Raw genomic sequence first — 25,529 nt, forward strand, 5'->3', positions numbered from 1 at the left:
CAAATTCATTCCTGGAAGCAAGTGTTACTTTGATTCCAAAACCAGGGAAAGACCCAACCAAAAAAGAGAACTACAGGCCAATCTCCCTAATGAACATAGACGCAAAAATCCTCAACAAGATGCTGGCAAACAGAATACAGAGGATCATCAAGATCATACACACTGACCAAGTTGGATTTATCCCAGGGATGCAAGGATGGTTCAACATATATAAGTCAATAGGGCCGGGGATTTAGCTCAGCGGTTTCACTGCCTGCTGTGCAAGCACAAGGACCCAAGTTCGATCCCTGGTACCAAAAAAAAAAAAAAAAAAAAATCAATAAATGTAATACACTATATTAACAGAACCAAGGACAAAAACCATTTGATCATCTCAATAGATGCAGAAAAAGCATTCAACAAAATCCAACACCCATTCATTATAAAAACCCTACAGAAAATTGGAATAGAAGGTCTTTATCTCAACCTGATTAAGGCTATCTATGAAAAACCAACAGCCAACAGCATGCTAAATGCTCAAAAACTGAAAACTTTCATGCTAAAATCAGGAACAAGACAAAGATGTCCACTATCACCACTCCTGTTCAATATAGTTCTGGAAACATTAGCCACAGCAATTAGAGAGGAGAAAGAAATAAAAGGAGTAAAGATAGGAAAGGAAGAAGTGAAACTGTCATTATTTGCTGACGATATGATACTCTACATAGAAGACCCATAAAACTCTGCCAAAAGACTTCTAGACTTAATTGACAGATTCAGTAGAGTAGGTGGATACAAGGTCAACAATCAAAAAACAATAGCCTTCTTATACACAAATTGCAGGCTCACAAGAGAGAAATTAGGGAAACAATTCCTTTTACAATAGCACAAAAAAATGAAATATCAAAAGAATTTTTTTAAAAAAATGAAATATCTAGGAATCAATCTAACAAAAGAAGCAAAAGATCTCTACACTGAAAACTACAGCACTCTGAAAAAAGAGATCAAAGAGGATGTAAGAAAATGGAGACATCTCTTGCTCCTGGGTAGGAAGAACCAATATGGAGAAAATGGCCATCCTTCCAAAACTACTATATAGATTTAATAAACTGCCAATTGAAATTCCAAAAATACATTTCACAGAACTAGAGAAAACAATCCAAAAATTCATTTGGAACTAGAAGAGACCTAGAATAGCAAAAGCAATTCTAGGCAACAGAGACATGGCTGGGGGTATCACAATCCACAACCTGCAACTATACTACAAAGCTACTGTGATAAAAACAGCATGATACTGGCAAAGAAACAGACCCGAGGATCAGTGGAATAGATTAGAGATGCAGAAACAACTCCAGACATACTCAGCCACCTCATCTTTGACAAAGAAGCCAATCACCCTCATTGGAGGAAAGATAGCCTATTTAATAAATGGTGTTGGAAAAACTGGATTTCAACCTGCCAAAGATTAAAACTAGGCCCGTATCTATCACCATGCACTAAACTAAGATCAAAATGGATTAAAGATCTAAATATGAAAACAGAAACCCTAAACTTGATGGAAGATAAATTAGGTAGAACTCTTGAAGACATTGGCATAGGAAAAGATTATATGAACAAAACCTCAGCAGCACAGAAACTAGCCAAACAATCAACAACTGGGATCTCATCTTATTAAAAAGCTTCTGCACTGCAAGTGAAACCACCAACAGAGCTAACAGACAACCTACAATGTGGGAAAAAATTTTTAGCAGTTGTATTTCAGACAAAGGACTACTTTTTAGAATATATAAAGAACTTTAAAAAATCAGACCCCCCCAAATTCAAAGACTCAATTCAAAAATGGGCATCTGAAATGAACAGACATTTCTCAGACAAAGAAGTAAAAGCAGCAAATAAACATGAAAAAATGTTCAATATCACTGGTCTTTGGAGAGATCCAGATGAAAATAACACTGAGATTCCACCTCACCCCACAAAGAATGGCTGCTATGAAGAAATCAACCAATAACAAATGCTGGCAGGGCTGTGGAGAGAAAGGAACCCTTCTCCATTGTTGGTGGTGTGCAGACTGCTGCAACCACTGTGGAAATCAGTATGGAGATACCTCAAAGAACTAGGACTAGAGGTCCATTTGACCCGGCTATTATCCTGCTGGGTATCTTCCCAAAAGAATTAAAAGAATCATACCACAACAATATATGTGCACCCATGTTTATAGTGGCACAGTTTGTAATAGCTAAAGTTTGGAAACAGTCCAAGTGCCTATCAACTGGAAACTGGATAGAGATGTGGTTGTTTGGGGCCGGGGATTTAGCTCAGTGGTTCCGGTGCCTGCCTTGCAAGCACAAGGTCCTGAGTTTGATCCCTGGTACCAAAAAAAAAAAAAAAAAAAAAAAAAGATGTGGTTTTTATATATAATGGAGTACTACTCAGCCATAAAGAATGAGAAACTAGAGGCATTTATAGCTAAATGGATGCATATTGAGGACATACTCTTGAATGAAATAAATAGGACACACATGTGTAAATACCAAATAGTTCCTCTAGTGTGAGAAACTGAAAGCATAAATAAGGATTAAAATGATTAAAATAAATAATTGATAATTTGAAATAGGAAGAAAAGGTCCAAAGGGTGGGGGAAGTGGGAGTGGAAGGGGAAAGGAAAAATTTTGAGAAAAGGAAAAAATGGAAAGAAAAACAAAAGTCTTTGTAAATATGCAAGGGTGGAGGGGGTTCAGGGAGGCAGGAAAAGGGGAAAAAATAAGAACCAAGATACATCATGTACAGGTAGAAGCACCCAATGATAAATGTAAATATATTGTATACCTAAAATGTACCAATAAAAGAATTTAAGCAAAAAAAAAAAAGAAGAAGAAGAAAGAAAGAAAATATCAATGACTCTCTAAAGTAAAACTGAAATTAATAATAATGGCTTAAAATTTAAAATCTAAGCACTTAAAACTGAAGGGCGTACAGGCAAGGACAGTGCCTGCCTCCCTTCCTCTGCAGGACCTGAGCACGGGTGGATGCTGAGGCCCTGTGCCGCGCGGGCACTGGCAACTGGTGCAAACCTTCCACAGCTCCACCGTGTCCTCCTGCTGGTAAAGACAGAAACCGGGGCTCACCCAGCTTTTGTCCCATGCCCAGGACTGCACAGCAGAGCTGTATTCACACCCAAGCCTGTCTGCCACAAAACCCATCACCCATACAGAATTTGCTTCTCTTATTGCTCATTCCACTGACTACCACAAAGATCTCACTTAAATAATTTCCCTTCAGAAAATTAGTAAATAGACACCAAAATTCATGAATCTGCCAATTAAGTAGCAACTCCTTGATAAATTATTCAAGATAAAACTGTGTACATATTTACCACCTCTATACATATTTATAAATAAAAACTAAACTTCATATTCATCCTGTAACCATCTTGACTATGTCAACTAAGTAAGGCTAAATGCTACAGAAGTATCACTTTGAAAAGAGTAAGACAAACCAAATAAAACAAAACCATCCAGCCTCACCTCACTTTGGGGGGTTAAAGGAAAAAGATTCATGAAGCTATCAGGCTTAGTTATATCTGAAAATACATAGCAAAAAACAGCTTTTCCTCTTTGATGAGATGTAGACATCATCTTCATTCAGTAATTCCCTCCAAACAGAACTATTCTCTTATTTATTAATTTTATTAAAAAGAAACATGCTTCAAAGAAAAGGTATATTAAAAAGTCCATGAGGGCTGGGGATTTAGCTCAGTGGTTCTGGTGCCTGCCTTGCAAGTACAAGGTCCTGAGTTCAATCCATGGTACCCCCCCCCAAAAAAGTCCATGAACTATTATTTAGGATAAAGAACTCAAAATATCAGACCTCCTAAATTTAAAGGCCCAATGCAAAAATGGGCATCTGAAATAAAAAGACACTTCTCAGATAAAGAATTAGAACAGCAAATAAATATATCAAAAAATGTTCAACATCACTGGTCATTCGAGAGACGCAGATTAAAACAACGCTGCGATTCCATCTCACTCCAGAAAGAATGGCTGCTATCAAGAAATCAACCAATAACAAATGCTGGCAGGGTTGTGGAGAGAAAGGACCCCTTCTCTACTGCTGGTGGAAGTGTAGACTGGTGCAAGCACTGTGGAAATTAGTATGGAGATTTCTCAAAAAACTAAAACTACAGGTTCCATTTGACCTCTTCTTGGTGTCTTCCTGAAAGAATTAAAAGTATCATACTACAGCAATATATGCACACTCATGTTTATAGCAGCACAGTTTGTAATAGCTAAATCTTGGAAACAGTACAAATGCCCACCAACTGACAAGTGGACAAAGAAGATGTGGGGGTTTTTTATACAGTAGAGTATTATTCTGCCATAAAGAAGGATGAGCTTCAGACATTTACAGCTAAATGGATGGACCTTGAGACCATACTCTTAAATTAAATAAATCAGACACATGTATTTAAATACCACATTGTTTCTCTGATGTGAGAAACTGAATGTGCAAATAAGGACTAAGATGTATAAAGGATGTTGGGAAATGGGAAGAAATTGTTCAAATAGGAAGGGGAACAAGGGAAGAGGGAGGGAAAAAGGAAGGAAGGGACAAGAACAAAGGGAATAGAAGGAAAAAATGGAAACAAAGCTTTTGTATGTAGGGAAGTCAGGTGGCTTAAGGAGGGGAAAGGGAAAAAATAAAATAAAATTTATTTTTAAAAAGAGCACAAAAAAATAAAATTAAAAAATAAAAAAATCCATGAAACCCATCAGACAAACAAATGCTGAGACTATATAAATATCCTGTGACACTATACAATTTTTTAAAAATCTCCAAATATGAAAAAGATTAGTGTTTGTACTTTACCTTCCTGGAATCTTGTCTTGATGGGATATAAATATAATGCCCCAAGTGAGAATCACACGGTACAGTGTGTGGTCTCTCCTCATAGACCCTGGCACTGGGCGCATCTCCACAATTTTCCTTTGCTGAAGAAGTCACTGACACATTAAGTTTTGTTAGTTCTTCACTCAGCTGATCCACAAGAAGTTGCTGTTCTATTATTTTTTCATTCTTTGCAGAAGAGATGAGAATTTTAAAAATAGAGAACTTCAATACATGTACAGATTATGATTAGAAATTCATCTACACTGACCAAAATCAAAACTACCTAACAGCCCTATCAATTCATTTATCCAAAGACTAGCCTTTTGGTGTTCACAAGCAACTAGTACTGTTCTGAGGTAATGCCCCAGACACTGGGCTTGGGTGCTTTGCCACTGTGCTTCAGCAATTTAATTAGCTGTCCTTATAAAAGTATGGACTTTCTGAGAGAAAACCAAGAAATGATAAGTGATAGAGGTAAAAAGCAGAAGAAGTTATAGACAGCAGAGGTTGTTAGCAAGAGAAGTGGACAGTGGAAACAGTTGCGAAGTGAAAGCCTTTACTCACTAGAAAAGGAAAGCACAAAGAGATAGAAGACAGCCAGCTGACAGTCTTAGATTGCTTACAATAAACACAGGAAGATTAAAAATAAGACAGTAAAAGAAACACCATGTAACTATCAAAAGAAAGTTTATTAACTATAGTAATATGAAAGTAAAACAAAAACCATTAAAAGGGATAAAAGGTAAAAAAATTATCAAAAGGTCAATTCAGATAGGATAAAATAATTCTACATTTGTATGCACTTACTAACACAGATTCTATATACATAACGTAAAAATTATCAGTACCATATGAAGAAATAAGACAAATCTAAACTCATAGTGGGATATTTTAACATTACTTTCTAAATTAAAAACACACACACATACAAATCACCCTGCAGAATGGGAAAAATACGGGTTTAAATTAACAGGAGCAAATGTACCTAATGATTGCAGAACACGCATTCTTCTTTTCTTGTCTTTTCTTTTCATAGTACTAGGGATTGAACCCAGTGTTTTTGCACTGAGATACATTCCCAGCCCTGTTTAAATTTTTTTTATTTTGAAACAGGGTCTTAGTAAATTGCTAAATTGCTCAGTCTAGGCTGGAACTGTGATCCTTCTCTTCAGCCTCCCAGTGTGCTGAGATTACAGGTATGCACCACAACACCCAGCTAACACAAATTCTTTTCAAGCACATCTCGAACAACTACAAAAACTGGTCTTATGCTTAGCCAAAAAGCAAGTTTCAGTGCATTCAAAGGACTGAAATTCTACATACTGCATTACTGACCACCAGGCAATTAAGCTAAAAGTTAGAAATCCCACATATATTAAAGTAACTATTATAACTCATAGGGCAAAGGAAAAATTTACAGTACATATTTAAAAATACTTTGATCTGAATGTAGAATTCAGGCAAAAATAAACTTAGAAGGACATATATAATTTTAAATGCACATATTATAAAGAACAGAAGCTAAAGATTGATGAACTAAGCATTCATCAAAAGAAGTTAGAAAGATAACAGAAAGCTAGCCCTTCCCCAAAACAGGGAAAAAATAATAAAGAAAAAAATTAACAAAATAATGAATAAATATACAATAGTGAAGATCCTAATAAATTTGTGGAGGCAGGTGCTGGGGATCAAACCCTGGGCCTCACACATGCTAGGCAAGTACTCTACCACTGAGCCACTCCCCAGCCTGAAAACACTAATAAAACTGATAAAGCCTCATGACACTGTTTGGTGGGGTGCGGGTGGGGGTGAGAGAAGGCACAAAAACTCAGAATGGAAAAACGACTGTGACTCCACATCCAAAGACATCAAAGAGCCATGAGACCACCGTAAACAAGTACGCCAACATGTACACGTGAGAATTCACAGGCGGATACACCCCTAAGAAAGTAACCCTTATCACAACCAGGGAAAAGATACCCAGCACAGTGGCACACAACTGTAACACCAGCTCTTCAGGAGGCTCAGGCCAGAGGATCCCAAGGTCAAGCCCAGCCTGGCAATGTAGCAAGAGCCTGTCTCAAAAAACTGGGGAAAAAAACAGGAGAAAAGAGAAAATGACTATATTCATAATCAAAATATTCCCACAAAGACATATTGCATCCCAAAAGCTTTATATGTCAATCCAACCACTTACGTATGTGAAGAACTTTTCAGATTCCCTTCTTCCAAAGTATTAAAAAAGAGGGAAAACAACCTCACCCTTAGGGCCAACATAATCCCTAATAAGAATATTATGACAGAGAAAGACACAACCAATCTCACTTGGAAATACAGGCACTAAACCCTAAACAATAAATTAGCAACCCAAAACTAGGACAACTGTACAGAACAGAGTTAAAGCAGACCTGACTCCTACCCTTCTCAAGGGCCTGCATCAGGGCTGTCACCGGCATCTGAGAACTTTCATTCTGGGAGGTTCCCAACCACCTCATGAGTCATAGTAGCTCACCTGCTCAAGCAATTGGTACAAACGGTGAAGTTTCTACTGTACTCTTGCTTCTTTCTAGTAGTCTGGTAGTGTGTTCTAGGTAACAGGGACCTTTCATGACCAACCCTCAATACAAACCATAAGCACTGAGTCTCTGCTGAATTTCCCTGCAAAGTGACGTTTCATGTGTTGTCACAACTCACTCACTGCTAGGGAACTGAGCATGTCCTCTGTGACTACACTGAAAGGCGAGCTGGGAAGCCTATACCTGGTTTCCTCTAGACCAGTGGTGGTGAAGCTTTTAGAGCTTTCAATGATACAAACGGCCCTCTGCAGCACACATGCCATAGGTTCACCACCACTGCTCTAGACCATGCTATATACATCCCCTGTCTCCTGCAGGCTGTGCTGTGTACCCCTTCAATGCAGTGAATCTCAGCCATAAGAACAACCACATTCTGAATACTCCCAGGGAATCATCTAGCCTGAGGGTGGTCTTGGGGACCTCCAACACTATAATACTTCACAACAAAAATGAGGTTAATCCAGAAAAATGTGATTGTTTTAAAATTAGAACAATGTAACTCACCACATTACCAGAATAAAGGATAAAAGTCATATGATTAAAAAATCTTTTGAGCTGGGTGTGGTAGCTGTAATTCCAGCTACTTGGTAGGCTGAAGTAGGAGGATTACAAGTTTGAGGCCAGCACGGGTAACTTGCCAAGACCCTATCTCAAAATAAAGTTAAAAAGGGCTAAGGAGGTAGCTCAGTGGTATAGTGCCCATGGGTTCAATCCCAGTACCACAAAAAAATGGTAAGATCCAATATCCATTCACAATAAAAATTCTCGGCAGGCCCCAGGGATTTAGCTCAGTAGTACCGCTGCCTGCCTCGAAAGTGCAAGGTCCCGAGTTCGATCCCCAGGACCAAAAAATTTTAAAAATAAAAATTCTCAGCAAAGAAATTATCCTTAGTTTGATAAACAGTAAGTAACTCATGTAGGGAATACAATACTGCTAGTGGAATGGGGAAAGCCTCTCCTCTAGGATAAGACAAGGGCACTGGCTATCACTACTTGTACTCAGTGCTATACTGGAGATCCCAGCAAATACAGAAAGGTAAGAAAGAGAAACAATGTTAAAAGATTGGAAAGCAAGACAGCAAAACTATCACTTGAAGGTGATACAATTATAAGTAAAAATCCAAAAGAATTTACTGGCAAAACATCAGAATTAAAGGGTTGGGGATGTAGCTCACTTGAAAGAGTGCTTGCTTAGTGCTTGCTTACCATGTGTGATGCTGACTTTGATCCCCAGCATCATAAAAAAAGAGAAAAAAAAAAACACAGGGAGTTCAGTCAGGTTGTTGGCTAGATGTCAATATACAAAAATCAACACAATTCCACATGACAGCAAGCAATTAGGAAAACAAAATTTTAGTAAGATTCTACTTATAGGCACATTTTAAAAAACAAGTATTTGGCACAGAAACAGGCACGTAGGACAGTGGAACAGAACAGAAGACACAGAAACAAATACATGCACCTTCAACCATCTGATTCTTTTTTCCTGGTACCAGGGATCAAACTCAGGACCTTGCACTTTCGAGGTGAGTGTGGTGCCACTGAGCTAAACTTCTGGCCCAACCATATGACTCTTTAAAAAGGGGCAAAAAAAAAAAGTATGTTCAAAAAAAGAGCTTCTTCTGGAAATGGTGCTGGGAAAACTGGCTGCCACAAGCAGGAGATTGGAACTAGATCCTTATCTCTCACCCTGTACTCAAAGCAAATCAAAATGGATCAAAGACCTGAAATTTTGAAACTGCTACAAGAAAACAGAAGGGAAACACTTGAAGTCTTGGGCACTGGCTAAAACTTTCTGAATAGGATTCCAATAGCACAGAAAATAACAATCAACAAATGGGACTACATTGAAAAGCTTCCGGGGGCTCTACCACTGAGCTACATCTCCTCCTCTTTTTCTTTCTAATTTTGAGATAGGGTCTTATAAAGTCACCTGGGCTAGCCTGGAATTTAACAATCCTGCCTCACCCTCTCAAATAGCTGAGATCACAGGTGTGCACCACCACACCTGGTTCCCAGTATGCTGACCTAATATTTGGGCCCCCAAAAGCAAATGAACAAAAACACAGACACAGTCAGAGCTCGAATATACAAACAGATGTGATTTGTCCTAGCAGCACTTCCACAGCACTTCCAGTCAGGAAAGAAACTGGACCCAAGGAAAAGCAGAAAGAGATAATCTGAACAGGACACACATGTGTAAATACCAAATAGTTTCTCTAGTGTGAGAAACTGAAAGTGTAAATAAGGACTAAAAGGTATAATAGATAATGTGAAATAGGAAGAAAAGGGGCAAAGGGGAGGGGGAAGTGGGAGGGGTAGGGGAAAGGAAAGAAGGGAATGGAATTAATATGAGAAAAGGAAAAAATGGAAACAAAGTCTTTGTCAATAGGGAGGGATGGAGGGGTTGAAGGGAGGGCAGGGAAACGGGGAAAAAATAAGAACCAAGAGAAATTATGCAAAGGTGCAAATTTCCAATGATGAATGTCATTATATTGTATAGCTAAAATGTACCAATAAAATTCATTTTTTAAAAATGTATTAAAAAAAATTTTTTTTGGTATCAGAGATCGAACTCAGGACCTTGCTCTTGCAAGGCAAGGCAGCAGAACCACTGAGCTAAATCCCTGGCCCCAGAAATTTTTAAAGTTCATTTTATTAGTACATTTTATAGCACATAAGGATTACATTTATCATGGGGATTTGGTAAAAAAAAAGAAAGATAATCTGAAAAAAAAGTCCAGGCAGTTATATTTGTATTTACAATGGAGTGGTGACACATGCTCATAATCCCATCACTTGGGAGGCTGAGGCAGGAGGATCACCACAAATTAAGAGGCCAGCTTAGGCGACACAGTGAGTTTAAGGCCAGCCTGAACTATACAATGAGATCCTGTCTCAAGATCCCCTGCAAAAAAGTAATATGCACGTACTTATTTCCCAAAATGAATCTATTTTGTATTACTAACATGCACTAATTTATGTTTTATTTTGTTTTTTAGACGGGACTACATAGACTACTCAGTATGTAGTCCAGGCTGGCCTCGAACTCGCAGTGATCCTCCTGCCTCAGCTTCCCAAGTGCTGGAATTAGAGGCATGCACCACCACACCCAGTCATGCACTAATTTTTGAAAATTAATTAAAAAGTTGGGGGCTGGGGATTTAGCTCAGTGGCACTGCACCTGCCTCACAAGTGCAAGGTCCTGAGTTCAATTCCCAGTACCAAAAGTAAAATATTAAAAAGATAAAAAATAAAAATTATATTAAAAAATAAAGAGTTGGTTTTTTGAAAAGATAAAATTGACAAACTTTTAGCAGACTAACAATAAGAAAGAGTAAAGATAAAAATAAAATCAGAGATGAAAAAGAAGACATTACAACTGACACCACAGAAATACAAAGGATTATGAGGGACTTTTATGACTCAACAAAGTAAAAAACCTAAAAGACATGAATAAATCTCTGGACACATATAACCTACCAAAACTGAACCATAAAGGTACAGAAAACCTGAACACACCAATAACAATATAACTGAAGCATTAATTTTAAAAGACATTCAAAAAAGAGATCCAGAACCAGATGGGTTCTCTGCTGAACTTTACCAAACTTTTAAAGAATTAATGCCATTCTTCTAAAACCATTTCAAATGTTGAAAATGAAAACATTTAACATTCATTCTGTAAGACCAGCATTACTCTGATACCAAAACCAGACAAAAAGACAAAACAAAAAAGCTATATAACAATATTCCTGGTGAACATGCATGCAAAAACTCTCCACAAAATACTTCCAAATCAAATCTAATAGTACATCTAGAAGATTACACACAGGCTAGGGACTGCAATCAATGGTGGAGCAGATGCCTAGTATCCATGAAACCCTGGGTTCTTCCCCCACCATAAAAAGGATTATATATAACAATCAAGTGTGATTTATCTTGGGGATCCAAGGATGCTTCAATGCAGTAACACTGATAAATTTAATGTAATAAAATGATAAGTAAAATCATATGATCAAGCTAAAGATACAGCTAAAAGGTACAGCTATTGTCTAGTATGCCTAGGGTCCTGGGTTCTATCCGAAGTACACCAAACCCACACACATACAAAAGGATCACCTCAACAGATACAGAAAATGCATGCAATAAAACTCAACATCTCTTTATGAAAAAAATCATTCAAAAAAATAGGACACAGAAGGGATGTACCTCAATACAGTAGACTGTATATGAAAAGCCCATGGCCCTCCCCAGCACCCTGAAGGAGGCTCCCTGCCTCTATCCTAGGCTCCTAGGGCAGAGAAGCTCAGCCGGTCCCAGCACCCGGAAGGATGCTCCCTGCCTCCATCCCAGGCTCCTAGGGCAGAGAAGCTCAGCCTGTCCTGGCACCCAGAAGGAAGTTCCCCACCTCCATCCCAGGCTCCTAGGGCAGAGAAGCTCAGCTGGTCCCAGCACCCAGAAGGAAGCTCCCCACCTCCAATCCAGGCTCCTAGGGCAGAGAAGCTGAGCCGGTCCCAGAACCTGGAAGGAAGCTCCCCCGCTGCCATCCCAAGCTCCTAGGGCAGAGAAGGTGAGCCACATGGGCACCAGAAGCACCCCCTCCCGTAGAAATGAGAAGACACATAAACAAGTCTCAAAAACAGACTTCTGGATCACCTACAGCAACCCCAAAGGGAAATGAGATGGAACAATCTGATACTCAAACACCTGGACTCACTGAACTGGCAACAAAAGATGATCTGGGAAAAATGAAATAAATAATTACTCAGATAACAGCAAAGATTTTGCTCATGGTGCAAGACATGATTAATAAATCTAGACAGGACACGGATAAAAAAATAGAGGATCTGAGGAACATGACGGAATCCCAACATAGGAAACAAATGGAATCCATAAAACAGATACAGACAGATGTCCAAGAGATTAAAAACTCCATCAAAAGTCGGTGCAGCAGAATGAACCAATGTGAGGATAGAATTTCACATATAGAAGATAAGATTGCAATTAGTGACCAGGAAAAGAAAAATTGCTTTAAAATTGTAAGGGAACACGAGAAATCAATCCAGCAGCTGCTAGACAATGCAAAGAAGAATAACATAAGACTGATTGGAGTCAATGAAGAAAGAGGAAAGAGAGTGCAGATGACATAAAAAAACTGTTCACAGAAGTGATGGCAGAAAACTTCCAAAGAAGGGGAAAAGAACTTGACATACAGATAAGTGAGGCATACAGGACTCCAAGTAGCCTTAATCAAAAAAAAAATCTACACATAGGCATATAATAGTTAGGATTCCAGAAATCCAACAGAAGAACAAAATTCTACAAGCAGTGAGAGAAAAGAAACAAATCACATACAAAGGAAAGCCCATCAGAATCACAGCAGACTTCTCAATGCAAACCCTCAAGGCAAAAAGAGCTTGGAGTGATGTATTTCAAGCCCTAAAGGAAAACAGCCTCCAACCCAGATTGATGTACCCTACAAAACTATCTTTCAAAATTGATGGAGAAATAAGATACTTTCATGATAAAGAGCACCTCAGGAACTTCATGAATACCAAACCAGCACTCCCAAAAATTTTAGACAATACCCTAGGAAAAGACAATGAGGATCACAACCCCAGGAAACCCAGCAGAATGAATCCATTGGGCGTGACAAATTAAACGCAAAGGGGGAGAATGGAACAAAAAGAAAAAGTCATGACAAGGCTTTTAAAACTTTGAACTTCATCTCCCTAATGAGTGTATAATTCAATCTTATTATTGTACTGATTAATATTTTTCTGATTCTACAGTTGCACACCATTCCTTGTGCTATACTGGCTATTTATCATCTTCTTATGTCTACATTTTAATTGGGTTTTCTATTAATGAGCTCTAAGAATTCTTTATATATTCTGGTTATAGGTTATATGTATTGTAAATATGGTCTGTTTAAGGACTACTTTTCATTTTAATGATGTCATTTAAAGTTCTAAATTTTGATGGAATCTCATTTATCAATTTTTTTCTTTTATAAATCATGTTTTTTGTATCCTAGGTAGTTCTTGCCTACCCTGAATTCATAAATATTTTCCCTTATAATTTCTTCTTAAAGTTTTATACTTTTAGGCTTTCTTATTTAGGTTCATAGATCCCTTCAAGTTATTTTCATGTATGGAAAAAAAGGATTGAGGATAATTATTTTTTGTATGGATGCCAGGTGTTCTAGTGCCGTTTGCTGAAAACACTATCTCTTCCTGGGCTCTTGAATTGACTTTATATTCTATAAAATGCTAATGTTAAATAATCTTTCAAAACTCAGTGGACCATATATGTGTGGTTCTATTTCTAGATTCTCTGTTTTATTCCAATGATCTCTATGTCTTTCCTTACACCAACACTGCCTTGATTACTGTAGCTTTAGAAGAAGTCTTAAAATTAGGTACTAAACGTCTTCCAACACTGTTTTTGTTTTTGTTTTTAACTTTTCTAGGTCCTTTGTTCTCCTACATAACTTTTAAATTTCAGTATCCAATTCTTCATCTATAGCAAGTATACACAGACCTGAATTTTTATATATACCTTGTGTTTTCTAATCCTGCTAAATTCAAGTACAAGTTCTAGGGGCTCCTAGAGATTTCTTAGTATTTTCTCTGTAGATGATCATTTCATCTACACATAAAGATTTTGCTTCTGCTGTGCCAATCCTATCCTAGTTGTGTCGTTTTATTGTCAGACTATTTTGCTGGGGACTAGGTTTCAAAGTTTAACGGACAGATAAAGAGTAAGCATATCTGCCCTTGTTCCCCACCTTAAGGAGAAAGCATTGTATCTTCTCCATTCATATAAGGCATTCTTGCTGGAAGAATGGAGTACTTGTCTTTAATCTGTTGAGAAGTTTCTGTTCTACTTCTAGGCTCCTGATAGCTTTTACCATGAACAGCTGTAGAATTAATCCAATACTTTTTCTTTAACTAGTGACGGATCATATGGTTTTTTCCTTTCCTCTGTTAAAATGATGACTTTTGGGGGTGGATCTTCCAATGCTGAACCAACACTGCCATCCCTATAACAAAACCACTTTCTACATCCTGCCAGATCTGACTTTCAGTAGTTTGTTTTGTTAAACAAATTTCTCTTTATGTTCATACTTTTTTGTTCTATTATCTTTATCCAGCTTTAGGATTAGCACAATGTTGAGTTCCTAAAATGAGGGGAGAAGTGTTCCTTCTTTTCTCTGCTTCAATTGTTTGATATAATTTATCAGTTAAAATGTTTATGAGCCTGCTGTTGTCATATAGGTAGGTTTTCAAGCTAAGAATATACTTTCTTTAATAGGCGCTATTCAAATTTTATATTTCCTCCAGAGTTAGTTTCATTAATTTGTCTTCCAAGGTACTTTTTAGAAGTTGTCAAATTTATTTCAAAAAAGATTTTTGTAATATGCTTTCTATATGCTTTTAAATTCTGTAAAATCTGTGGTAATGTCTCCTAGATCTTAATATTGTAATTTTAAAAATGTATAACTGATATTGTGTAACAGGAAGAAAAGGTCTAAAAGAGCAGGGGAATTGGGAGGGGTAGGGGAAGGGAAAAAAGGGAAAGGAAAAAATATGAGAAGAGGAAAAAAATGGAAACAAAGTCTTTGCAAATAGGGAAGGGTGGAGGGGGTGAAGAGAGGGCAAGGGAAGGGGAAAAAAATAAGAACCAAGATACTCATGTAATGGTACAAGGTCCCAATGATGAATGTAACTGTATTTTATACTGAAAAAAGCCCATGGCCTATATCATACTCAGCAGGGAAAAACTAAAAGTCCCCTCTAAGATCAGGAGTAAGACAAGGATGCCCACTTTCACCACTCTTATTTAGTATCATATAAAAAATTTCAGTCACTGCAATAAAAGAAAAGAAAGATATAAAGGGCATCCTAATTAGGAAAGGACAAGATCAAATTATCCTTAATTATAGACAACGAGATTTTATTCAAAGGGACTTCCAGGAAGATGGCAGAATGGTAAACAGCAGGGAAACAGCCTCTCCAATATTTGGTGTTCAAGCACTGGAATATAGCCAATGTCGGGAAGAGAAGAGAAGAGGGAGGGAAGTGGGTCCCTGGGACCCAGGAAGGATCTGAAACAAGAATTGAAACCCATGGGGAGAGTGAAGAGAGAGGCTTCAATGAAGAAGAATGAGGTGGCAAGCGGCACTTTCTCCCTGAGCCCTGACTCACTGCATGGGAAGTTTGACTCAAACCTGCAGACCCACAGTGACCCCTGGCAACCACAGAGACCTCCACAGAGAAATGCGCCAGTGGAATGGGGCAGTCCACACAGTAGACTACAGCAGCTAGTGAATTATTTGGGTTAAAACACTCCTCCAGGAGAGGGCAATTGGCCAACAGCCATCTTGGAGAAGGGCCAACTGAGCTTGGAACTCAGAGAAGCTGTGGGCTGGCTCCATCAGGGTGAGGCAGAACTGAGTTCACATCAGTAGGAGGTCAAGGAGCCAAATTCAAGCCAGTAGGAGGAACACAGGGTGTTGCAGGGTGAACAAAATGGGTTCTAGCCTTAAAGCCAGAAACCAGCCTGAGATTCAGAATTAAAGCTACAGCTTGCTGGGATTATCCACTACCTCAACATAAATCTATGGCTGGCTGATTGGGATTAACCAACACGGATCTGGGCTCTGTCCACCAGTGACAGCTAAGACACACTTTGAAGTGAACTTTTTTTCCTCTTATTTTCTTCTTTTTTCTTTTTGTTTTGTTTTTTATTGTTGTTGTTCTCTTCTGTTCTTGTTTTTATTTCTTCCTTCTCTCTTCCTCCATTTTCTTTACCAGTTTCCCAAAGTTTGTATAATCTTCCTTTGTTCTCCAGCCTTGCTTCTAATCTCTTCCTCTCCTCAATTTCTCTATTTTTTCCCTAATCTCTTTTAAATTTTCTCCCCTGAGAGTAAAATCACCATACTGAAGGCATATTCACTGTATACAATTTTCTGGTTTGTTTTAGATTTTATTATATAACCACACATCTAGTTCATACAGTTAAAGGAGGTAAATTAATAGTTACACAGTTTGTCATTTTCTAGGCTGTATTTGATGCTATTGTTGTTGCTGATTGTACTACTTTAGCCGAGGTGACACAGTTGTTCTTATCAGTTGTTCTTCCAGGTGTGCCAAGACTGAGATTGTCTAAGGGTGATAAACAATACTATAGGCCTAACATAGGAAAGAAGTGGAACCCATGAAACAGATTCAAACAAATATTCAGGAGATTAAAAACTCCATTGAGAGTATACAGCAGCAGAATGAGCCAATGTGAGGACAGAAAAGCAGATATAGAAGACAGGATTGCAGTTAGCAACCATGAAAGCAAAGATGTCTTAAAAATACAAGGGGCCACAAAAAATCAATGCAGCAGGAGCTAGATGATGCAAAGAAGAAGAACATAAGATTGATTGGAGTTAATGAAAAAGCAGGAAACAGTACAAACAACATAAAAAATTTATGCACAGAAGTAACGGCAGAAAATTTCCAACCATGAAAAAAGAATTTGACATATAAATAAGTGAGGCATATATAACTGTAATTACCCAAGATCAAAAAAAGTCTACAGCAAAACACATGATGGTCAAGATTCCAGAAATTCAAGACAAGAACAGAATATTAAAAGCTTTTAGAGAAAAGAAACAAATCACCTGTAAAAGAAAGCCCATCAGAATCACAGCAGACTTCTCAACACAAATACTCAAGTAAAGGAGAGTACTGAGTAAAGTATTTCAGCCCTAAAAGAAAACAACCTCCAACTCAGATTAATGTAACTTTCAAAACTGATAGAGAAATAAGATACTTCCATGAAAAGAACACCTGAATAAATTCATGAACACAAAACCAGCACTCTAAAGTCATGATACAGTGAAAATGGCCATACTTCCAAACTTTAATACAATCCCATTCAAAATACCAATACCTCAGAGAACTAGAGAAAACAATTCTAAAATTCATATGGAAACAGAAGAGACTTAGAATAGCAAAAGCCAAGGCACGGGGTATCACAATCCTCTATTTGAAGTTATACTACAAAGCTACCATGATAAAAACAGCATGGTGCTGGCAAAGAAACAGACCTGAGGATCACAGGAACAGATTAGAAGCTGCAGAAACAACGCCAAGCACACTCAGCTACATTAACTTTGATAAAGGGGCCAAATATCTTCACTGGAAGAAAGACGGCCTCTTTAAAAAATGTTACTAGGAAAATTGGCTTTTCACATGCCAAATATTAAACCTGGACCAGTATCTCTCACCATGCAGTAAACTAAAATTGAAATGGATCTCAGATCTAAATATTAAAACAGAAACAATCTGCTAGAAGACAGAATAGGTAAAACTCTTGAAGACACAGGTGTAGGCAAAGACTTTATGAACAAAACCCCAACTGAACAGGAAATATTACCAAAAAATCAATGACTCCACATCAAATTAAAAAGCTTTTGCACAGCAAAAGAAACCATGAGCAGAGTGAAGAGACAAACCAAGGAGTGAGACAAAAAACTTTAACTAGCTCCTCAGACAAAAGACTAACATCTAAAATATACAAAGAACTAAAAAAATCAGACCTCCCAAATTTAAAGACCCAATCTAAAAATACGCATCTGAAATGAACAGAAACTTCTCAGATGAAGAAGTACAAATAGCAAATAAATATATTTAAAAAATGCTCAACATCACTAGTCAATCTAGAAATGCAAATTAAAACAACACTGAGATTCCATCTCACTCCAGAAAGAACAGCTATCATCAAGAAATCAACCAATAACAAATGCGGGCAAGGCTGTGGGGAAAAAGAACAATTTCCTAATGTTGGTGGGAATGTAAAATGGTACAACCACTATAGAACTCAGTATGTAGATTCCTCAAAACTAAAACTAGAGGTTTTATTTGACTCATCTGCCATCCTTCCTGGCATCCTCCCAGAAGAGTTTAAAAGCATCACATCACAGTGTTATAAGCATACCTATGTTTATAGCAGCACAATTTATAATTAAATCTTGGAAAGAGACCATATTCCCATCAAAAATGAATGGATAAAGCAAATGTGTTAATAATACACAATAAAGCACTACTCCGCCATAAATAAGGATAAACACAAGTTTAAATATAATATTATTTCTCTTGTGTGAGAAACCCAAAGTGTAAATAAGGATCAAAATGGAGGCTAGATATTGGGAAGTAGGAAGGACTTATTCAAACGGGAAGGGGAACGAGGGAGGGTGGAGGGGAAAGGGAAGGAAAAGAAAAAGGAGTAAAAAAGAATGGAAGAAAAAAATGGAAACAAAGCTTTTATAAATGGGGAAGGGGGATGGGTTGAAGGGAGAAGAGAGGAATGGGAAAAAGAGAATTAAGATATATTATGTACAGTTACAAATTCCCTATGATGAATGTGATCGCTATGTATGACAAATATGTACTAATAAAAATAATAATAAAAATAATTAACTGAAGATTTCAAAATAGCTAATATAAAGGATTTTGAACATACTCAACACAAAGAAATGATGTATGTCTGAGGTCACAGATATCCCAGCTTCCCTCATCTGATCATTTACACATTGGTACATGTACTGAAATGCCATAATGTATCCGTAAGTAAGGAAAATTACTATCTGTACACTAGAAAATAGCTCTAGTGTTCTACAGCATGGAGCATAACTAAAGTTTACAAAAGTCTGGAATATATTTTATGAAGAACTAAAAAAAAAGGATTTCAAAGGCTCTGAATATCAACAAATGATAAATTTATAAAGAGATGAAAATGTTGATTATCCTGATTTGATAAATGCACATTCAATACATGTACTGAATTAACACACTGTACCCCATAAATACGTACAATTATCAATTAAAAATTTAAAAATAAAAGAAACACACAATTAGAAGGGTTAAGAAAAACCAAAACGAAGTAAAATCAAAACCAAATCTAATTCCTGCTGGATCATATTATAGTATTTCTCATGGCACTGTCCCTGATAGAAAGCTAAAGACTTTAAATGACAGTAACTCTTTGGGGACTGGGGGAATCACCACCAAGGAGTATAATATTTAGGGGTATATTAAATATTATACTTCAGGCAATCTCTGCTAAGAATAGGAATGCAAAGAAACAGAGTTTGGAAATTTTAACTAAGTTAAAGAGCAAATCACTCATGAGATATAAGAAGATAATCTAATACATTAAAACATTACATGTTTCCAAAAAAAAATTACATGTTTCATATTCCATGGGGGGTTTTTTGTGTTTTTTTGTTTGTTTTTTGAGCGCTGGGGATCTGTCTAACCCATGCCTCATGTATACCAGGCAAGTGTTCTCCCACTAAGCTACAGTCCCAGTTCTCCACACCAACTCTGCACCACACTCCCTACCACTTCAGCAAACAACTGAAGGAGGAGCATGGATACAAGATAACTACAATTTGATTAGTGAGTTAAGTTCCTGTGTATTATCTTCTTTTGTGAAATGTATAATTTACTATAATTTTGTCTGGTGTCCATGTTTACAACTTATCAACTGAAATATACTTTTGTAAATGTACCCATTAATCATTTAAAATGCTACTGTTTAGTTAGGAGCTACATTTATAGAGCTAGATAAATTAAGAAATTCTACCTGTAATCTATTCACTTTTTGTGCTTCTTCCAAAGATACAACATGTTCTTCGTTTTCTTGTACCATCATCTGTACTTGATTCTTCAGTTCCTTCACTTCTAGTTCCTTCTGATTAAATATTACTTCATCAGCAGCGAGAGCACACTGGCAAGGATGGAAAGCACAGTGATATGCACCACAGAACATATTTGAGAGGACCCATATAATGCCACAAAAACAGACTTAATGGGAGTTTTTGTTGTTGTTGTTGTTGTTGTTTTGGTACTGGGGATCCAACTCAGGACCTTGTGCTTGCGAGGCAGGCGGTGGAACCACTGAGCTAAATCCCTGGCCCTACTTAATGGCAGTTTGACAAAGTTTGACAATGGCTTTTAATTTTTTTTCTTCCTTTTTATTTCAATTTTTTCCTTGTTTCTAAGGCAGAAACATAGGAATCATTTCTAGAACACAGGAATTAATTACCACAAAGACAGGAAGATTTTCCTGACTTTTATTTCCTGCAGAAAACCAATTACCTAGATTCTAGAGTACATTCTATAAGATTTTTACAAGTTTGCTACAATTCTCATGATATTTTAATGTGAGTTTTTATAAGTCAAAGAGATTATATTTTCCAAAGTGACCTACACAATATAAGGATTGTAGATTTTGTACATTTTCAAGGAGATATAGGAGATAAATGTTGAAGCCTTCAATATGGCTAAACAATTTTATTTCTTGGTTTGATTTTGTGTGTTTTTAAGTAAAAACTTGGGATATACAAATAATTATTAAACAAGTTTTAAATTAAATAAACAGAAAGAAAATTATTTGTCAAGGATCTACTTTATGCCAGATACTTGGTATCTTTTAAATCGTAGAGTAAACTGGGCGTGGTGGTGCACACCTGTAATCCCAGCACTTGGGAAGCTGAAACAGAAGGATCACTGCAGGTTCAAGGCCAGCCTGAACTCCACAGTGAGACCGTCTCCAAAAAAACTTCACTGAATATAAATGAATAACTTCTCATGAAGAAAGGACCCATGAAATTAAAATCTCTTCCCAAGAAGATACAATAGATGAACCAAGCCCTTGAGATTCAGTCCCAGGGCCTATATGGATTCAAAGCCTGTACTCTTTCTACAAAGCTACACGGAAAGCCAAAAATGAGTAGTTCCTTTGTAAAATGTTCAGATTACAAATAAGACTTAATCCATAAAATGCAATAAATGTGTGACTTTTCCAGAGGTGATGTGGCATGAAGACTCTGCACTGAACCCTCGTCTGAGGGCAGCCTTGACTTTCCACAACTGCTTGGCGGGACTATGAGGAAGTCCCTCCTCAGCCCTGCTGGGGACTCTTATGTCCCCAAATGAGGAAGGGACCTATGGTCCTGTTGGTCCTGAAAGACAGAACTATAATTCTTTTTTTTTTTTTTGGTACCTGGAATGGAACTCCGGATGTTGAGCTTGCGAGGCACACAGTGGAACCACTGAGCTAAATCCCTGGCCCCAGAACTATAATTTTTACGAATTGATATTTTCTTTCTACAGGCAACTAATTGTCTATTTGATAAGTTTCAAATACAATTTCCAATTTCTTGGTTCTGCATATTTATTTAAATATTTTTACAAATGCTTTGTAACTTATTTTATTTGGTTTATTGTTTACTATAAAAGAGTGTTCAAACCAGGCATGGTGGTATATGCCTGTAATCCCAGCATTCAAGAGGCTGAGGCAGGAGGATCATTGTGAGCTTGAGGCCAACCTGGACTACACAGTGGGTTCAAGGCCAGCCTGGATTACATAACAAGATCCTGTCTCAAAACACACACACACACACACACACACAAAGTGCTTACCTGTTTGCTATAATTCTCTTCATATACTGTTCTTGTGTTAAAATTTTTGAATATAGAAAAAGTAACATGGTGAGAAAAAAGGACCCTTCTTCACTGATGGTGGGAATGTAAAATAATGTAACCTTATGGAAATCAGTATGGAGATTCCTCAAAAACCTAAAATAAGAAATCCCATTTAACCCAGCTATTCCCTTCCTAGGTATCTTTCTGAAAGAGTTAAAGATATCATATTACAGTGATACATGCACAACCATGTTTACAGTGGCACAACTAGTGCTCACTTTGGCAGCACATATATAGCAGCACAAATTACAATGCCTATAGATGAATGCTGGAAGCAGCTTATACGTCCATCAAGAGACGAATGGATAAACCTGAGTCATTTGTTAAGAAAATGTATGTACCTTGAGACCATATTGTTAAGTGAAATAAATCAGACACACAAGCTTAAATATTGCATGCTTTCCCTTATGAGGAACCCAAAATATAAAGAAAGAACAAAAAGACATATAATATGAAAAAAAGAAAAAAGAGACGGAGAGAGGGAAGGGTGAGGGGAAATGCAGCTGGAAGGAAGGAGAATTAAGATGTGTTATATACATGTACCAACTCCTCACAATAAATATAATCATTATATACAGCAGATATGTACTAATAAAAACAAAACAACCAAAAAAAGGAATGACGTCTTTAAGAGGTATTTAGAAGAAGGTGGAGTATGCTAATGACTGACTTGCAGTAAAAAACCAAGGTTACAGCACTATCTTGAGATAGGGATTAGAGCATAGCAAAACTGGCTGGAGAAGTGGGTGTGACCTGTGAATTACAAGATCCCAGAATGCAGCATAGAACAGTTTCCAGAGCCCTGCCTGTGAACTTCTCATGAAAACTGGAGCAGGTTTTTAACAGGATGTCCTAGAACCGACAACAGCCTGAGGCATGGGATCCCAGCACCACCTCTCAGACCCATACGTAGAAGTTCTCAAGGCTTCCCTTGGGATTTGGACAGCATAAAGGAATACGGATGAAAAGAGCTTGCTTTCCTCATGATAACCTGCCCTGCTTCTTCCAGAGTGTACTTTTATTTTCCTTTTTCTTCTTTTACTCGGCTCAAGCTCACTCTGCAAAGCCAGTTCCTTCCTCACTCTTCACTTTTACTTTTTCAAATAAACTTTGCTACTGTTTTTTGTTCATTTTATTCAATTCTTTGTTCGAGATGAGAAGAACCTAGAAACCAACTCCAGAAGGAGAGGCAAGCAACTCAAAACCTGGTCAAGTTTATTTGCCAAGCCACTTTTAGGAGTTACCTGGTAACATTATTTGGTGTGGCCAGCCAGAAGAACCAAAAGCCAGGAGATTCTGGTAACATCATCTGGCACATCTAGCCAGGAGGAGATGTAAGGCCTAATGAGTGCATTTTTTGGTTTTTCACGAAAATATCACAAAGGCTTAAGGCTTTTCTTTGGTCCTCCTTCTCTCACTCTGTCCTCTTGGCGGGGAAATCAGAGGATCTTCTCACGGCCTGCAGAAAACTATCTGCTGCTTTTCTGGCTGTGGGGAATGAGGGAGGGGAATGAGAGGTGTTTGTTTTTCTTCCAGCCACAACAGACTTTTTTTTCCCTTTCTTTTTGCTTTTTAAATTTTATTTCTTGTGGTGTTCCTTGTCATCCCTGCGTCTGTTTGTTACTCTTATTTTTGGAAATTAACCTGGTTTAAACTTACCCCAGTTTTGTAAATGGCTTTTTTTTCTCAGTATGTGTTCTGGTGTGATTCTGGGGTTAAAGCTGTGAGGCTAGGATGAGGGGTCCACACTGGGTGTGGGTGGCACCGATAAATAGGCTTAGGGTCTGCACAGAATCATGCAGCCAGACAACAGCTTATATCAACTGCAACCATATTTTTCTTTTTTACTAACTGGCCTTGAGAGCTATGGCAATGATTTTGGAGAACAAGAGGGAGGAACCCCTTTTCTTTTTAAATTATTTTAACTGGCAAAGTGGCTCTTCCCCACATGGAAGAGAAAAAATTTGTTTTAAAGCGAAACACACAAGGCTTTTGCCAGGGTGGGGCAATGGCCAGGAGAGCCTGGGCAAGCCAGCTTTAGCTGACTCCCAAGCTGACTTCCTCCCTGTCTTCCGTCCAGCCTGAGACGATCGCTACCCTTCCTTGCTTAAATCCAGATAATTTTAAACCCTATGTCTGTGCTCGCTTTCGCAGCACATATAATCATATTAAAACCTTATGTCTGATGACCTGAGCAGAACAAACAGTGCTAAAAATTTAAATGAAGAGAATGTGAGTATACAAAAGCAGAGCCTCACTGTTCTTAGCCGTTTTACTGTCAGTGACAGTCAGTCATGGGAGACCGCCGGCATCTGCAAAGCAGACCGGGAGTCCCGCTGAGAGGCAGGGGCTGGTGAACAGACCAAGCTCCTGTGGTCAGAGTCCAGGTTCAGCCTGAGTTACAGACGACCGGAAGCTCACATTGGTGCTGTGTTCTGACTGTAAACAGATCTCTACACCTTGTACCATTCTCGGGCCAGACTGCCACATTATGCTTCCCAATAATCCTAAACTGAGGAAAAGAGCCACATGGCCAAAACAATAGAAAACATTTTTATTCTTTATTTGATTGTACTATTTTCTCATTTTTATTTTAAATTTTTTTTATTCTTTGCTGTTTCCCTTGTTCTGTACACTTTCTTCAGACCTTTCTTCCATTACTTTACCCTTTCTTCTTCAGTGAGTGGGTCTGTGTATGTGTGCTTCTCTTCTTCCTGCCTTCTTTCTCCCCATACAGTATAGAGAATAGGGGAATTCTCCCTTGTCCTTTATATTCCTCCTACTTTTACTCATATTCCATATGAATTCCTTCTCCTGTTTTATTCAGCCTCCATTTTTCTTTTCTTTCCTGTCTCCTCTTTTGTCTCCCTTTAACTTTTTCTCTAATATTTATATCAGCCATAGAATCTTTTCTCGTCTCCATTTCTCACTACCAATTCTGTACCCAGTTTTTCTTGTTATCTCCTTCCAAATATATAAAATACTGTTACCATCATTAGGATCCCCTGCTATCTTCCTATTAGAATGTAAATTTTTTTTCCTTTTTTCTCTTCCTCCCTCTAGCACTACTTGGTCCCCAACCTCTGGAGCTTTAGATAACTGATTCTATAAAATTAGTGTTCAATGCTGTTTTTCACCATTAGAGAAGACACAGCCGCTGCATTTAGAATACATTAACTGTGGGTCAAGACTTGGGTTGTTAAAATGCTTACACTGTAACCATGGATTTGTTCTCTGGGCTAAGGGAGACCCAAAACAAGGTGTTAGGGTATGTTATTTCTTACCTACCCTGATAGATACCACTGTAATGGATTTTCTGTTACTACTGTAGCTCATTTGACTGCAAAGAAACAAACCTGACTCAGTGGACAATTTATTGCCAGTGAACCTCTATGCTAAATCCACCATCACACCCAGGGAGAGGGACAGCAAGAATCCTAACCCAAGATCTTGGACTGGATCAGACTCTGCAAGAATGTTTACAACCTGAGTCTAAGTTACCTTCAGTGTTCTGGTGAAGGGAACAGAGGAGTTA

At 37.8% G+C, this 25,529-nt stretch overlaps 1 protein-coding gene across 12 annotated transcripts in view; it reads right to left on the minus strand.

Moving 5' to 3' along the window:
- Nucleotides 1-25,529, minus strand: part of Kif27 (kinesin family member 27) — a 145,432-nt gene that overhangs the window by 74,918 nt on the left and 44,985 nt on the right. For 11 of the 12 annotated variants that reach the window (XM_087204771.1, XM_087204772.1, XM_087204768.1 and 8 more), the window contains 2 exons: nucleotides 20,091-20,234; nucleotides 4,846-5,052 (listed from right to left, as the gene is read on the minus strand). In XM_087204771.1, the coding sequence (XP_087060897.1) occupies nucleotides 4,846-5,052; nucleotides 20,091-20,234 (351 nt within the window). The remainder of the gene's footprint in view (nucleotides 1-4,845; nucleotides 5,053-20,090; nucleotides 20,235-25,529) is intronic. The other variant, XM_087204773.1, reaches the window with a different exon arrangement.

The sequence above is a fragment of the Heterocephalus glaber genome, unplaced genomic scaffold, assembly GCF_053883595.1.
Source record: "Heterocephalus glaber isolate CG9 unplaced genomic scaffold, H.glaber_assembly_v1.0 deba00000546, whole genome shotgun sequence".
Classification (NCBI taxonomy): domain Eukaryota; kingdom Metazoa; phylum Chordata; class Mammalia; order Rodentia; family Bathyergidae; genus Heterocephalus; species Heterocephalus glaber.